Here is a 17,293-nt window from a genome sequence, read left to right on the forward strand (position 1 = left end):
ACTGTGGCTATTTTCCTGTTCATTGCTGTGTTTATTGATTCGCTTTTAGTTGCCAAGATGCAATATCTAGGCAAGAAAGCTGCACTTTAGTTCATCACTCCACTGTCTTCCTTCAGGTCTACAGCATGGTGTCACGTGAGATGATAGCTAGAGCTGAAGCATTGGAATCGTTCATTGGAAAAGGAAGTTTTGGAGTAAGAAATGTCCAAACACATTGTACTCTGCTTATATTTTTCCCTGCCCTGCTGCACTCCATGCTATGTTTGGTCCCAAACCATTAATCCATCTGGGTAGACCATTATTGCTAAAATATAGGTGAGTTCTCTTTGCTCTTCCTTTTGCCTGTTTACAAAAAAACTGTTCATAGTGTTGAAAGTATATTTGATTGATAGTGGTTTATGCCAGCAGATGGAGACGGCTGCCAGATATTTCTGTACAGGATCTTTTGTATAATTTCTGTGTTCTGAATCACGGAACTTTCACCTGATCTTGCTTCAGTTGCTTCATATATATTTTAATCTCTTCATGCAATTAGATATACTGACTGATTATTAGGTAAAATAAAGAGTTACCAGGTACCTACAATCTTAAGAGAGTTCTGGTTTGTGAACACTTACCTTAGCTGTTTGTCATTTTACCATATCTAAACTTTACAGCTGATGTTTATCAAATCCGTCCTGCAAGGCAACAGGTTCACAAGGAGAGCTACAGCTATGATTCAAACTGACCCATGAATGCACCCCTTCTGAACCCAGATCTCATCTGTGATTCACCCTAGGTACTTTCCCCTCTCCATCTTCCTTTCATGTATTTCGAAGGTTAAAAAAAAAGATTTGAGAGTGGTTGACTTTCCTATTGTCACGGCAAATTTTATCACGCATTTTTCCCAAAAATATTCATAGTTAAAGTGCCTTTGCTATACAATGTTTCAGAGAGGCTAATTATTTAGGTGATTTCGCTTTAGCTTCCCATATGCCATCTATAGTTCATATATGCAGTTATTTTTATGCTGATGATCCTTCTTGCCTACAACAAGAGAATGAGTTAGGAATGTTCTGTGAACCAAATTTGTTCTATACATCAATATTATGTTTTGTTAACGGCTTGGTTTTACTTTGGCTGTTGTTTCTTCTTGCACTGAGCCATTCATAGCGGTAATCTCCTAAAGCCATTTTTTGTGCTGCGTATGTACTGGGAGATTGTTCAGTTATCAGTTCAATATGTACAACATCACGTATGTGTTTTTTTGCGGTGTGTACAAATGCAATTTTATTAGTCCACATTGCTCCAACAATCAACTGCCAAGGTACCCTTGTATCTTTTCCCTTTGATCGGTTGATAACATTCGTCTCCTTGGTTGTACATGCATTTTGTCCGATTTACAACCAGGTTCATAAATGCTTAAAACTCTTTGATTAACTATTCAGACTTCATATATGTAAGCCAATTCTTTGTTTACTGGTTGCCTTACCATACTTTCAGGTCATGTGCCGACAAAGCCATCTGATTAGTATTGCTGTAGCCTACCTTATTTGTGGAAGAACGGAAAATCTAGATTCTAGCATCCCATCGATTTCAAAAGTTGAAAGTCCAGTTCAAGATTGGCTATATCACTTACAGTAAACAAAAAACAACAGGATTTAGGTTCCAAATAAATTTGCTTTTCTCTAAAGCTATTTTGAGCTGCAGAGGAGTGCCTCCATCCTCATGATAGAATATTGAAATCTCAAACATGTTCAAATTTGTAATAGTTGCTACCAATAATTTTGTATTGACATTTTTGTTTGCCACTAATGGATTTTCAGAACAAATAGAGGAGAGTGGGTTCCTTCGATTGCATTTCCAGCCGACGCGCGCGAGGGTGCGCATGATGGACTGTATATATGAATTCAGTTCGTCCATCCGGATGGTCGCTGGGTCGCAGCCTCACTCAGAGACTCGCAGTCACAGCAGGGCCCTGATCCGGTCGCCCTCGGTCTGGACGTGCGCCCTGGTGACCTCCGCGATGCTCCGGCAGCCGCAGAGCGCCATGGCCAGCTCCAGCTCTTTGTTCAGCATCTCGATCACGTGCCTCGCGCCGGCTTCCCCGCGCGCCGCCAGCCCGTAGAACACTGGCCTCCCCACCTGCAAACGCACGCGCAAATCCTCGTCAGAACGAACGAACGAACCAACCGTCCACGTTTCGGTTCCTCTTCCGAAACTGCCTGTGCATGCCCAGCAAGTCCTCGCTCGGCGAGAGGAGAGGAGCTGCGTACATACGTACCATGACTGCCTTGGCGCCCAGCGCCAGCGCCTTCAACACGTCGGTGCCCCGCCGGACGCCGCCGTCCACCAGCACCGGCACGGCCCCCGCCACCGCCTTAACCACCTGCAATGCAGCGCACAACACGACACCCCGACCCCGGCGGTCCTTTGTCAGTTTATGGCCGCTACTGCCGCACGTCGCAATAACAGCACGCCCACCGTCCCACACATGCAATGATGCAGCGATCGGGTTCGGGTCCAGCCCATCCGTTGCGCTTGCATGTGTGGCGCGGGCCAGGACCCAGGAGGATAAATGTGGCCAATTACCTCTTCGAGCGCCGAGATGGTGGCCGGCGCATAGTCCAGCTGCCGGGCGCCGTGGTTGGACACGATCACGCCGGCCGCCCCTGCCTCTACGGCCTTCCTCGCTGCCCAACGCCGCCGCAGAGTCATCAGAGTTCAGTTCAGTGACACAGACAGTGACCATACGACTAACTAGTTCTCCGGTTCAGCACCATGCATTGCCAGCAATTCGACACTGACAGAGTATTAAGCTAGGTATTATTCATTACCGTCTTCGGCGGTGACGATGCCCTTGAGCAGGATCGGCAGGCTGGTGATGGACTTGAGCCACTCCACGTCCTGCACGCACAAATTCAGCAAAAAACACACACCATCAGGCCATCATCAACCACTCGCCTGATTCCTCTTCCAAGAGGATGAAGCCGGATTTTTCTTTCCATTATCAAAAAAAATTGCCGGCAACATCAAGACGGCACATCACGGCATGGTCGTTGGTACAGTGATCCAAGGCCAGTACGTAGGCCACCGTCGCTATACCAGAATGTTATTATATTAAGTGCCATACGGCTGTTCAAAGAACAGTCTTTCAGTATCCATCGTACAGCCCTTGTGCTCGATGTTGATGCGTCCATGCATCTCATAACTGTCGATGCCGGACCACATGCTATGGAATTCAAGATTCAAGAAAATTTATGGCACGGCTACTGGCTGCTCTGTGGTATCTGGACGTACCTTCCATGACAATGATGGATCCAGCGTTTCCCGTGCGAATCGTTCCAGCTTGGAGCCGCCTTCCTAACAAGACGATAATGCTTCAGTTTTTCAGAAAGGAAAGAAGTTCATCCACTAAATTTTTGTAGTTCTAAATAAGTGGTTTATTGAGCAAATGTTTCACTCACACCAGCATCAAAGTCGTCTAATGACATTAAACCTTCCAGGTTTGACAACTGTGGAGCAATCATCCTGCATGAACAATCAGGTCAGTTACAGAACATCTCAAGAAGAAAGAAAAGGGAAAAATTTTGCAACATTGTGATGTTGAATCTATTGCAATGCTCTGCATAAATGTATCGACGATCTACGGTATGGTATGAGAAGATAGTAGCCTAAAATTTTAACCTTCAGTGGCAATGGGTTAGGAAACTGGAATTATGAATTGTAAAAGAACATAATTTCACTGAACTTTGGGAGATTTTAACAAAGATACAAGCACTATACTTGTTTCTGATATCAGCTTCACGCCTGCCAAGCACAGGCGTGTCAACTGTCAAAACAATTGCCCTGAATCCTAAACTCTCAGCCCGGTGTACCAATGTTGCCGAAACATCCCTTCTCTTGTACACCTGAGGTACACAACGAAAAATTTCATAAATCAGGTAGTACCAGAAAGGGGAATTTACTAAAAAAAGATCAATGCCAATGCATCATACATATAGCTGATAAAAGCGAATGGCATCGCAACTGGAGGCAACCTCCTCGATTCTGCAGCTTGATGAGAAGGAAAGCACCTGTGTGACATATATGAACACGTGTAACAATCTACAGAGGGCCTAAAGACGAGTACATCACCAGATGACCCCCAAAAACAAATTCAGCAGTTACCATTATGGTGTTACATGCTGCGGCAGCTCTTGCTGTGGCCACCTCCCCTGAAATGAACATTTAACCAAGGGTTGTGGAGATACATAGCAGGTTTTATCATTTAAAACTTGGATGACTTGATATTGTACCTTCTGGATTTGCTAATTTGTGTGACCCTGTAGGAGCGACAATTATTGGTGATGGCATATTATATCCTAATAAGCTTGTTGACATGTCTATCTTGCTTACATCTATAAGGACTCGTGGCCGCAACCTGTGTAATCGATGCCAAAAAGTAAGGGCCCACTTCTTAATGAGGTTTAAAAGTATTGGTGAGGCGAACAATACAGAATTCTTCCATATGCTGCAATATTCTCCCTCAGTGTATACTCATCTTCTGCTCCCCCGTTGATATAATCATAGTGCATCTTTGGTAGTGCTTTCTTGGCGAGTTCTTGGTATTCCCGGACATTAACTGGTAGATTATCCTCCATTCTGCTTCATTAAATTGTTAAAAAGGTCATTCTTATGTTGCAAATATAGCTATTACAGTTACAGTTATACATTAGGTTCAAAATTTTAGAAAATTAGGCTACAAAATGTTCCTTTTTCAGTACAGGGACTAAAACATGTCAATTTGGACACATACAAAACTTTAGGATACTTGCATGCTTCAAAAATAACGACTAGAGTAATATAGTCATTTTACTTCTAGCCTTTTATTTGGAATGGAAGATTACCACTTTACATTGTTCCTCAATTGTTCAAACTAGTTCAAAACTAGGTAGATGCTAGAGTTAAGCAAAGTAGATTGACCTAAAACTTTACAATATAAATTTTCTCTAAAAGTGCCCAATAGATAAGGAGGAATATCTACATACTAGGCATCAGAAGAAGATTTAAGATAACCAAACATGTGTGGCCAAACTACTATTTTTGGTATAAAATGTAAAATTCCTGCTGCCTCATCTTTGCTAACCGTATCCCCTCACAACCCTTTTAAGAAACACTAGGACATGTTCATTTAACCAAAACAATTGAGCCTTACTAGAAATGAAAATGAAAGATAAAACCAAACTACCAAATGTACACGGAATACAGCAATAAGTACCATGTGACAAAACTAGCATCTACGTATTGAAGTGAACTCAAAATTTATGAATCAGTTTCGATGAAGCCAGCAGATTCTAGTATTGCAACTGAAAATTTCAACCATCAGATGCGAAAGGACATACTGACTAATTGATCTACATATGTTTTCACTTTTCAGTGAAGACATTGCGTTCCAATTTGCAGTTTTAGGTGGAGTAGTTATGTACTGCAAAAATAACTACTGCAGATCATACTTTGTAGCGACTCTGGCTATAGCTAGACACAACAATGCACAGACAACAAAAGGCAGCAAAGTGGATTTCTACTCTTGATCTGTAATCAACAGTGGGCAATGAAGGAGAAACGAGGAAACTCAAATGACTCTGAAATCACTGTTCAGATCTAGTCTCGGTCCTACTCATCACAACTGAAACATGACTCAATCTGTTCAGCATTCATCACACTTCATTATTCAGAAGTGCGCTGGCATGCTAAATACATGTAAATGCATGCTGCCCTTTGATGTATTTATGTATGCTACTCCTATGTCACAATCATACAGACTTAGTAAGGGAATATTACAATTTTCACAATAGATGTTCCCTCCCCACATAAATGATAACTTGATAAGATGCGCCCATAGCACCTATTCTTTCTAAACTTTGAATTAATCTCTTCTCTGTCTTTAAGGACGAGTAAGACTGCTATAGCTGGAACCCATGCCGTCACTGAAGTTTCAAGACATCTTCTCTTCAAAAAAACACTTAAGCTTTCAGACACATATATCTAGGTTAGGACCAAACATACTGCTATCTTCTGCTGCAAAGGTTAAATAAACTGAGATAGTCAGAATACTAAGAATCTGCAGGACTAAAAAGTACAGGGAAGTCCAGATTGTCCTACTTTCTTCGGGACCGTGTCCTAAGTAATCCCACGATTACCACCGACCCAACACCTAACACCGAAAAAGAAGAGCAGCTCCTATTACAAGATTGTCCTACTTGAGCACTCATGGTAATATGTAGTCAGGTCCGAAGTGATGTGGCGCTTATTAGAAGACCAACACAACTGAAAGATATTTTTCTGAAGAAATCACAACCGAACGGGTGCCCCACTGAATTCAAGACAGCCCCCATATCTGGGGGAATGCCGGATCTAGATGCGGACTGTACAAAATTGGCAGGCCGTCTAGTATGGCAATCCCTTTTTATTGCTTACAGTTGGGGAGCATTCAAGATTTGCAGCAGCATCTAACATGGTCATCCACCTAGGGTTCGGCGGAAATCAAGAAGATGCACACAGGCTTTCGCCACATGATTGGAACACAAAACTGAGAGAACATACCTCATACATGACTACATGAGTGAATTGAAGAAGGAATAGTGAGCCGCAGCGCCATACCTCTAGGGACTTGGGGGAGGAAGGACTGCAGTCAAGGATGGCAGAAAGATGAGTGAAAGGCAGCAGCTTCAGAGGTTTTAGGGCGTGTTTGGTTGGCAGCCGCTGTTCGCCCTCGGTGTGATGTGATGTCAGAAACTCAGGTAGAGGACAAGGCCAGTGGTGGCCACATCCTGATCCTGCACCCAGAATCAAAATTGACAGCAATGCTTCACCTACCACTCTACCCTTTTCCCTAACAGGCCATTAAAATAATAAATCTCCTGCTTGTTCGTCCAAAGTCCTCATTTTTTTAGGTACCATGCCTGGTTTTGTAATGTCCAAGTTGCCTGATTTTTTTTTGAACTCTGAATCATGTTTAGCTGAACAACCATCAATTTCAATGGGCTAGATTGTGTGTAGTTATTAATAGATAATATGCCATTAGATAAGAAACAACACAAGGAGCTATAGAAGTATAAATACATTTTGTTTAGTTGACAAAATTCTTGTGAAACTATGCCTGCCTTACATTGGACTTCACATGTGTCCTTTGAACAGACGGAATTACTAAACTGCAGTGCATTAAAACACCGTTGTCCTTTCCTATTCAGATTGTACTCCTATCAGCTACGTGCTTGTCATTGACGAATTATCTTTCAGTGAGAGCAACTCCAACAATCTTGATAAAATAGTTGGCTAAACTCGTGATTTAGACGACCTCTAAAATAGAAACCTCAGCCAAAAAATAGAAAACTCCAACAGCCTTTCCAATAAGGTGAGGTGAATGACTAGCGGCACATGCAAGCTATATCTAGCATGCGAAAATTTCGTGATACATGACTTGCTATTTTAGAAAGCCAAATACAATAGCTGTTGGATTTTCTTTTTTTTTCTTTTTAAAATAATTAAATATAGATTACACAACATTGATAGTTGCAGAGCGCGGAGTGAAATACTATAGGCCAGTATTGATCTGCGGGTCCAGCAAAAAATTGACATGCGACGGAAACCAAACTACCTTGGAAACTCAGAAGTTGAGACACACTAGCTGAACTTGTACAGATCTAAGAAATGTCCAGAAAAGATTCTTTTTTTTTTCTGATAAAGCTACTGCTTGCCATTGGATGATCTTTTGTAGCACTATCATGGTCCATCAAGCTCTCTAGCTTCCTTCATTTTGAGAGCCGTTTTGGGCTTGCTGTGAGGTTTTTGGTGAAATTGGACAGGCCAGTTTTGCCCGGTCCAAGTTGTAATAATTTAGTTACCGTGTAGAGTTAAGTTGTAAAGGATTCCTAACGAGATAAGATTACCCTATCCAATAAATATAAAGGGTCATAATTGACTGAGGGCACCTGATCAATCAAAATCAATCTATATCTACTTTTCATATTGCATTTCAAACCTTAGCTTTTGTAACCCTTCTAAAAGTATCTCCGATGAAATTTGTGTTGTTCTAGGTGGGCACCTCCCTACCGATCTACATCTTTGTCGTCGAAAAGTTTTTTATTTTAAATTATTTAGATTAAAGTATCAAAATATTGTTTTAAGTTCTTAGATTTTGAAATTTAAAATTTACAAATTTCAAACAACCACAAATGTTGCCATGGTATATATCAAAGTTGTAGTTCTCAATACAATTTTGTAGCTGAAATGTTTTTATTTTAAGTTGTTTAGAGTCTCAAATATGTGTTTTAAGTTATTAGGTTTTAAAATATAAATTCCGAATTTCTAAACCACCTCTCGAATGTTCACGTGGATAATACTAAAATTGTAGTGGCCGACCCAATACATAAGTTTGTTGTTGATAAGTTTTTATTTGAAGTTGTTTCGAATCTTAAATATTTGTCTTAAATTTACATATTTTGATATTGAAATTTTCAAACAATCTTGGATGGAGACACACCATTTTATCAAAGTTGAGAGCTCGACAAGGCATTTGTCGTCGGGGCTGTCGTGGTTAGGTTTTTGGTGGTTTTTTCATCTAATAAACCGCACGTCTGTATGGTTTTCAAGCCCATTTTCCCTCATAACTAGGTAAATTTCATTGTACTTAATTGAGAGACGGAGCTCCTGCCATTGCGTTAGAAAAAGAGCTCGACGAGATCTAAAACTTTGCAGTTGAAAATTTTCATTTAAAATCATTTAGGGGTTGAAGTATTCAATACGAAATTACGAAATGCTAATAAAAAAGATATTGTTTTATACTTACTCACAAATAAATGTATAGTGAAGGTCCTGGTTTTGAACCCTAGATACATGCCTCAGTTTATCGATTTACAGAGCCGCATATGCCTGTGGAAGAACCGATCAATTTTTAAGAGCACAAGTATAATGGCAACCACCGGAGCGATAACGTTGTCGTACTTGAGCCCATATAAACCTAGTAGTCCGTCGAGTATCACGAAGGATCTCGAATAATTGCCAACATACAACCAAGATCGTATATGATTTAACTTACACGTCACGTGTTACATAAAGTTCACAAATAGTTCATCGTACATCGGAGTTCAAATATAAATATTACAACACCAAGTTCAATTGCAGTAGTGAAAGCAATATAGTTTTGAAACCATCATCACACACATGGTTCAAATACATGCCAGTTCATGATCAAGTCTGACAAAAGCATCATAGATAAGACAACACAGAAGGGCCATGCCCGCGGCCTCACTCCTCGTCCACAACTGGAGAGAAGCAGTTCTTGCAATAACCGTGATACACAGTACCATCTGCAACAAGTGGGAAGTAAACCCTGAGTACGAGAAGGTACTCAGCTAGACTTACCCATCATAAACCAAGAATAAGGCGACACCAAGGATCATGCAAGGCTTTATAAGTGGAGCTAGCTTGACAATATTTTGCATAAAAAGCCACTAGTTGAACTACACATTTTATAATTCGGTCTTAAAGTTAATTATAGCTATTCAACTCTAGATTAGCAACTAACCTGTGACAAACATGTGTTATACAATTATGTAGCATAACAATAGTAACCATAGCCATTTCACTTTCATATTCTTACTATGATAGAAGGAAGCTCAATCATGTTTCTCACTATCCGAGAGAGACGGTGATTCAAATCGATTGCAACCAGCTGGGTAGAAATCCTAACACAAACCTAGACATACCTATGCTAAGGTAGCCTTAGGTCATATTCGGTACAACTCAGGTCGTATATCGCGGATTCGATCAGCGCCGCACACTCAAGGACTGACCAGCTGCCAGGACGATCAGGCCCGGCCTTCCCTTGGACTCACATCTAGCTCCCCACACATCCTTTCTACCTCTAGTGTGCGCACTCGTATAGAACGAGGCCCGATCTGAGTTGAGCTACTCGGTTTCACGGTCGAAGCGAGTTATCCGGTCAGCTAAGTAAGATGTTGTGTTTAAAATGACCGAGGACCAACAACGATGCGGTCCTTAAGCGGCACAGACGGAATCACATGAGTCAACCAACAACATAGACTCAGTTCGACCTCCAATTACATCATCACATAGTTCTTTTCCACGATAGCAAATATAGCCAACCGTGACCAGGTATCCACCTATAACTCGCAGGTGACAGGAAATCACCCAACTTGTACCGAACTAAGCATGGCTAAGTATTAATTCGATTCTGGACCTACATATGGTTCAAGGTATATTTCTAGACAAGAAAATTATATGCATCAAGTGTTTTCAATCAACTCTTATAACCTAATGCATCAAACATAAAGAACTCAAGTTGATATTTATAAAGTATGGGAGGTTTAGAATGCTCCGGGGCTTACCTTTCAGGTAGGCTGAGGGCTTATAGTTCGGGCACTCAGGCAGTTCTTCCTGGACCTATTCTTGGAACTTCCTGCTGCTGGGTCTCCTGCTGGTCCTCCTCTCCCATGGCCTCAAACTCTAGAAGTGTTATCCCCTCTGACGATCCTATATGCATGAAGATATAGATAAATACAGAGAATGCACAAGGGATGAAGTGCAAGTATGGTATGACGAAATGCATATACATACACATCCTTAGCAACAAGATAACAAGATGATGACAGGATTACTTTGCTTTATTGAGTAGGTGCATATCTCCTCTCTAGTAGATTAATTTTTGTTTACTGAGTAGGTGCATATCTCTTCTCTAGCAAAGCAATCATACACTCACCATATTCTAGCAACCTAAGATAAAGTTGTTCATCATCAGTAAGAGGCCTAAAACCTGTAGCTAACAACTTATCTTAATTAGCCTAATCATCTAATTAACAAGCATCAAGTTCATACAAAGCAACCAAGTGATAGAACTAGATAAAAGTGAATTATGGGGCAATAAATAACTAGCTACATATAAACACTCAATTTAGGGCACAACCAAATGTACCAATAGGTTATACCCATCACCAACATGTTAAAAAGTGTAATGGTTGGACCCAATTCATTTTTATACGAGCCTTTATTAATTTATCAATTAATTCAGGTGAAAATTGGAACTACAACTTCCAGTGCTCAATAAATTCTAGAAAATTTACTGCAGCTCATACATGCTCTCAAGAGACTAATGTTAAAATTTCATGCAATTTAGATAAGTACAACAACCTCTACAAAAATAACAAGTTATATGGTTTATAGCAATTTAAATATGTTTAGCATGGTGAAAAATGCCAAGCAATAGATTTACTATTTTTCCTACAGTCCTCATAACACCAGAATACTATACAAATAATTTGATGTCCATATGTTACATGGATCTACCACAATAAATTTCACAAGAAACTAGCGTTTAATTGAGCCAAAATAAGAAGTCATATCCTAAGTAGGCTAACTATAGGTTTCATATTTTTCCTAGCTACGACATGTCAAAACATGACCAACAAAATTAGAATCGCATTTTTAACATCTTCCAAACTCAAGTTATGGATTTTTTAAGATTAATAGCGAATAAACAAGATAATTTAAACAAGGTACCAAACTGTAGCACATACGAAGTTTCATATTTTTAACAGATAGTACTCATTAAGATGAAGCTAACAAAATTTGGTTCACTCCATTTGGACACTCTTAGCTCTAAATATGAATTTTACAAGTTTGCTACAAAATCTGGAAAACAACTAAAGAAAAACATCAAAAACCTGTTTAATGCTAAGCGCACCCGGCGTACTGCACACCACGGCGCTGACAGCCGGGCCTTATGGTCAACGCGGTCCCACCCATCATACACACAGAAGTAGGGGCGCGGTTGACTAGCGAAGAGCTCGTCGACGGCGAGGTCTTCGGCAGCACGGTCACCACCATTGTGCTCTCCACCTCCGTGCGCATCTACTGGAGGGTTTGGTCGGCCAAGGGGCTCGTCGGAGCTAGCTCGACGGTGGCCATGGCGGACGACGGAGGCGTGCGGCGACGCCATTGACGTCTCTGGCAATGCCGAGCTCGCCTGAGCTCGGTTGAGGCTCTAGTGAATCTTAAGGAAACTAGGGTTAGGGTTAGGGGCTATAGTGGAGCGGCGGTGTGGTCCAGCCGCGTGCATGGCATCACGATGGCGAGAGCACGACGTCGAGAAGCCGCATTCCGACATCGACGCGTCGGCATTGAGCCAAAGGCCAGCGGCGTGAGCTAGACCTAGTCCTAGGCTATCCCTAACGCGAGAAGAGAGAAAAGAGAGAGCTCGGAGGAGCATGGCCATGCACGAGCACGAGCTCGGCGGCGGCAATGGTGGCCGCGGCGACCACGGCGACAGCGCAAAGGCCCTAGGGCTTTACCTGTGCTCGAATGGTGACGCGAGTGGGTCAGGAAGGTAGAGGGCGACACGACGGAGCTATGGGCGAGGTTAATTGGACGGCGGTGCGGCATGGGTGGTGAGCTTGGCCGGTAAAAAACTCGGCGGTGGCGGCGTGGTGCTCCTGTCCGCTTCGGTTGCGTGAGAGAAAGTGAGAGCGAGGCAGAGTGGAAGTGAGCGCATGAGGGAGCGAGCGCCCGGCCTTCGGCTCCTTTGGCATGGTAGCACGGGGCCGGCGCCGGTGTACACCCGCCACGCGGCGCGTTTGGCTTGGTCATGGCCGGCCACGACCGGCCGATTCAAATCGGCTAAGGGCCGATTCAGTTCATCTAAAACACGATCTTTGTGCCACCAGTTCTCCTAATCCGTGATGAATTTTGACAAATCATTTTCACCACTTTGTAGAGCTACAGGAGTACTCCAAGTTTGCTTAAGGAAGTTTTGTCTAATTCGAATTGTTTTGGAAACTAAAAATCATCAAAGGTGGGTACCTTGAAACTGTAAAGCAATTTCAGACTTAGAAAAAATTGAGTTTCAAAACAGCATCAAGTTGAATTTTGAAAGCCCTATTTGACTAACTTAGGCACTGATTCAGCTCTTGACCTCTAAACAAAGTTTGTCCTACATGACTTGAACTACAACTTTCATTTAGGGCCTATTGCCATGCAAGCACTCTAAGTAATTAGTCAAGATGGGTCAAACAATCAACCTAATAAAGGCAATTCTAGTAAAACTATCACTTAGAAGCATTTTTGGGCCAACTCATGAATGTAAACTTAGTTCTATTTTTCATTCTGAGTGTGTCTAAGTTGTTTTGGTGACCAAACAACACCCACTTGCATTAGCCAAGCATGACCATAAGGCATATACATGTATAAATTATCACATGTGATAAACATAGAGTGAATGAAATAAAATTTCATGTGCTCATACTCATGAATGAATAGATGATGCTTATGCTCATGCAATGCAAGTGAAAATGCAAGCTTAACACTGGGATGTTACAATGCCGACCTTCTATATAAATGACCATTAATAAAGACCATTTCACTATCGGAAACGTCAAATTTGCCGAGTGTTTTTTATGTTTGCCAAGTGTATTCTCTCGGGCACTCGGCAAACAAGTTATTTGCCGAGTGCTGCGCTAAAAACACTCGGTAAAGAGGAGGTTTGCCGAGTGTAAAAAAACACTCGGCAAAGATGGGGTTTGTCGAGTGTTTTTTTTACACTCGGTAAAGAAGTAAAATCTTTTTTCTAGGAAAGAAGGAGAAGAAAAAAATAAAAAAAACTTTGCCGAGTGCCCAGATCCAGAACACTCGGCAAAGAAATAAAATCTTTTTTCTGGGAAGAAGGAGAAGAAAAAAATGAAAAAAAACTTTGCCGAGTGCCCAGATCTAGGACGCTCGGCAAAGAAAAAATATTTTTTCTAGGAAAGAAGGAGAAGACAAAAAAAACTTTGCCGAGTGCCCAGATCCAGGACACTCGGCAAAGGAATTTTTTTTAACCGGCCCCAGCGGACGCGCCCTCCCCTTCTCCCCGCACGCCCCCCTCCCCTTCTCCACGCACGCGCACACGCCGCCCCCACCTCCCTCTTGGCACCGGCGCGGCCCCCACCCTCCCCTCCTCCCTCTCCGGCGTCGGCGCAGTCTGCCCTCCCCTCCTCCCTCGCCAGAGCGACCCGCCCTTCCCCTCCTCCCTCGCCGGCGCGGCCCTGCCCTCCCCTCCTCCCTCGTCGGCGCGGCCTTCCCTCCCCTCCTCCCTCGTCAGCGCGGCCCACCCTCCCTCTCCAGATCCGGCGGCACCGCCCCCCCTCCTGGCCCTCCCTCTCCAGATCCGGCGGTTGACGGGCGTGGTGGTGGTGGCGGAGGGAGGAGTGGCGGATCTGGTGGCGTGCTCGTCGGCGTTCGTAGCTCCACGAGGAAGGAGCGGGTGACGCGCGACGCTGGTGAGGATGGGCTTGGGCGAGGGCTCATTGAGGTGGATGGCACGGCGGTGGAGGCTCGACACCGCGGCTTCCTGGTGACGGCGAGCAGAGGCGGCGTGGTGGGGCCCTCCCTTCTTCCCCAGCGTGGTGGCGGCAAGCAGCGTGGATGGTGGTGGTGCGGCGTGGTGGGGCCCTCCCTTCTTCCCCGGCGTGGTGGCGGCGGCGTGGATGGTGGTGGCGGCGAGGCGGCGGTGCTGGTGGTGCGGGCGTGGTGTCGGCATGCCTTTTTTTATTATTTTTTTGAAAAAAAGTTTGCCGAGTGTTTTTTGGGCACTCGGCAACTTCTTTGCCAAGTGCCCGACAGAAAACACTCGGCAAACTAGCGTTTGCCGTTAACAAGTTTGCCGAGTGTAACACTCGGCAAACCCTTTACCGGGTGTAACACTCGGCAAACCCTTTGCCGAGTGTTTTTGGGGCTTCGCCGAGTGCCCCTGGCACTCGGCCAATGTATCGTATCCGGTAGTGTTTGTTAGAGGCGGTTGACGTGTCCATCTCTAAAAGTTGAAAACTCCTGTCTCTAATCATCTATGAAAATACTCTCTGTAGTAGTGACAGCCTAGCACTTCTTACAACCAAACCAGAGATTCAGCCGCTTGGGAATAATGTTGATGAGGACATTGACACCATCTATGCATCAACACCTACACGAGTAAATATTGTTAGACCAATTACTCGTCGTGCTTGTAAACATCAACTCAATCATCAGATGATCAGTTCGCTCTTAGGCTTATGCTCAGGAACAATGGAGAAGAAGAACAAGGACAGCATAGCAAGTCTGTCACACACCAAACAAATCAGGGTTCCAGTACAGTGCATTAACTCCCCGCTTGGTCTCTTTGATTGTTCTCTCATGTGCGCAACGATTAACATCAAATGATCAAGAAGTAAGCATGTTTGATCCGATCCAACATCCAATCGATGCATGGATGGATACAAATACTCCTACAGCACTACAAACAGCCGATCGCCATCACAAACATGCATCCTCATGGATGGATATCGATCGACACAACTTCTGCGCTCGCATTATGTTGACGAGGGCAGCCCCAATTGTATGGCGGGCGCACATCAATGGCGATGGTACCGTTGCATCGCAGGAGCATGTGGCCTGCTGGAGTCTGCTGCACGCGAGAGAGGATGTCGATCGCCATTCATGCGTAGCAATTACTATGGCTGTGTCACCTCTTGTATATGGCTGTTGCCATCTTTCGAGCACTGTAGTGCTTGGTCCATGAATGGGCCGGTGCACACACTCGATCAATGCTGCTTGTGCAAGCAAGCGATGCTTAATGCTTGGTTAGGTATCTATGGTCCATACAGGTAGCCAGGTAGGCACAACATGCAGTGCAGTACGTGCACATTGCTGATTTCTTTTTGGAAGAATCAACAATACTGGCTGCTGCTGCTGCCATAATTCATTTGCCAATACGATCGAATAGCAAATTATACCAGCTATATAGATACTCTCCTCCTACTTACTAGAGTAGCCAGTAGCAATAACAAAATGCCAACTATATTTGATATCTATAATTCTGTTTTCCATGGGATTTATTTGGCTTGCATGATCCATTTTCCGTCCTGTCAGATTTGGTTGTGGTACTGTAACCTAAGGTCTATGGAGAAAACCTGTCCATGATCAAGTTTATGACTTTTCTCGCATTTATGTAGTGGGATTGGTGGTTGGGATTGATAATATTTAGGATTGATGGTTGACGTACAGCAACGAGACAACGAGCTCAAGCCAGACTGGGGCAGGTCCTGCGACTTAGGTTAATTAGCGACATCACGACATATTATCACTTTTAGAGTACACTAAACCAAACGCAAAGTCTATTACGCGACACGCGCGCGCTCGGTGTGCGTGCGACGGGTGCGCTTGCGTCCACGCCCGATGGGGAGGGAGGCCGCTAATTAACGCGTGACGGAGGATGGCTCGCCGGAGAAGAAGGAGGAGGAGGTTGTGCCCACACCCGCGCCTGTGCTGGAGAGGAAGAAGCAGCCAACGCCACCTAAGGTTTCGGCAAGGAGGAGGTCGCTGGAGAGGGAGAAGAAGCCAAGTCCGACGGCTATAGAATGGCCCGTTGGGGGGAGGCAGGCAGGCCAGGCGGTGGGGGTGGTGGCCGGGCGGTTTAGGGGGCCTGGAGATGGTAGTGGCTGTCTGGCCGGGGAGAGGCGGGGGCGCCATGGCTGGAGCTCGAAGCTCGGTGTCACCGGCGAGCATAGCCATGGTGGAGCTCCGACGAACCCTAGTGCCCGCAGCGAGGCCCGGCGGCGGGGGCGAGGACGGCGGAGCTCACCGGGGTGGGAGGCGGGGACGCGCGGAGTCGACGGGCGCGGGGTGGGAGACGACGGGCATGGCATAGACGACGGGTCGTGCGGTTCCAGAATACGTGACCTGTTGCGCGTTATCTCCCTCCTATCATCAATGACGGGCTCCAACGTATACAACATCAAATTGACACACTGTTAACTCTAGCACATCTACCATTGATACCGATCGGAACATGTGTATTATCCATTATCTGGAAAAGGAACCGAGCTATCTAGAGAAGGCAACGGCCACAAACCCATAGGGTTTTGCCAACTCAAACCCGTAACCGAGATAGTTAAGAAATTAGTGGAAGTAGAGATAGAAAAAAAAAGAAATTAGTGGAAGTTAGAAAGATATGAAATAGGGAAAATATGATACTGTAAAAAGGGGGAAAATATGATACTGAAAAAGGGGGAAAATATGTGAATTGTTGAAGGTAATACTTGCCACTGTAAAACACAGAAAATCGTGAACTATGGTTGGACGAACTAGGAGCAAACTGAGAGTTATTTGTCAAATCAAAGTACAAAATACATTAAAATTCTCAATAGTACGTCCATGAAATATCTTTGATGTGTACCGTGGTGCATGTACATGCTCTGGTACGGTAAACGGTAGGGACTTTGTTATGTTGCACATGAAGAGTGTCAAA

General features: G+C 44.0%; 1 protein-coding gene across 3 annotated transcripts; it reads right to left on the minus strand.

The window, feature by feature from the left end:
- Nucleotides 1-1,589: 1,589 nt before the first annotated feature.
- On the minus strand, nt 1,590-6,759 carry LOC136542619 (peroxisomal (S)-2-hydroxy-acid oxidase GLO4). Of its 3 annotated transcripts, none has more exons than XM_066535130.1 (12): nt 6,622-6,759; nt 4,477-4,623; nt 4,278-4,402; nt 4,150-4,196; nt 3,978-4,055; nt 3,766-3,890; nt 3,447-3,510; nt 3,280-3,342; nt 2,817-2,886; nt 2,572-2,672; nt 2,264-2,368; nt 1,590-2,124 (listed from the first exon to the last, which is right to left on the minus strand). In XM_066535130.1, the coding sequence occupies exons 2-12, from the start codon at nt 4,620-4,622 to the stop codon at nt 1,945-1,947; spliced, it is 1,104 nt and encodes a 367-aa protein (XP_066391227.1). In that variant the 5' UTR covers nt 4,623; nt 6,622-6,759; the 3' UTR covers nt 1,590-1,944. The 3 variants fall into 3 exon arrangements, with proteins under 3 accessions (XP_066391227.1, XP_066391226.1, XP_066391225.1); XM_066535129.1 differs by having other exon boundaries at nt 6,565-6,694; XM_066535128.1 differs by lacking the exon at nt 6,622-6,759 and adding an exon at nt 6,439-6,485.
- Nucleotides 6,760-17,293: the final 10,534 nt, after the last annotated feature.

This window comes from Miscanthus floridulus, chromosome 3 (assembly GCF_019320115.1).
Source record: "Miscanthus floridulus cultivar M001 chromosome 3, ASM1932011v1, whole genome shotgun sequence".
Classification (NCBI taxonomy): domain Eukaryota; kingdom Viridiplantae; phylum Streptophyta; class Magnoliopsida; order Poales; family Poaceae; genus Miscanthus; species Miscanthus floridulus.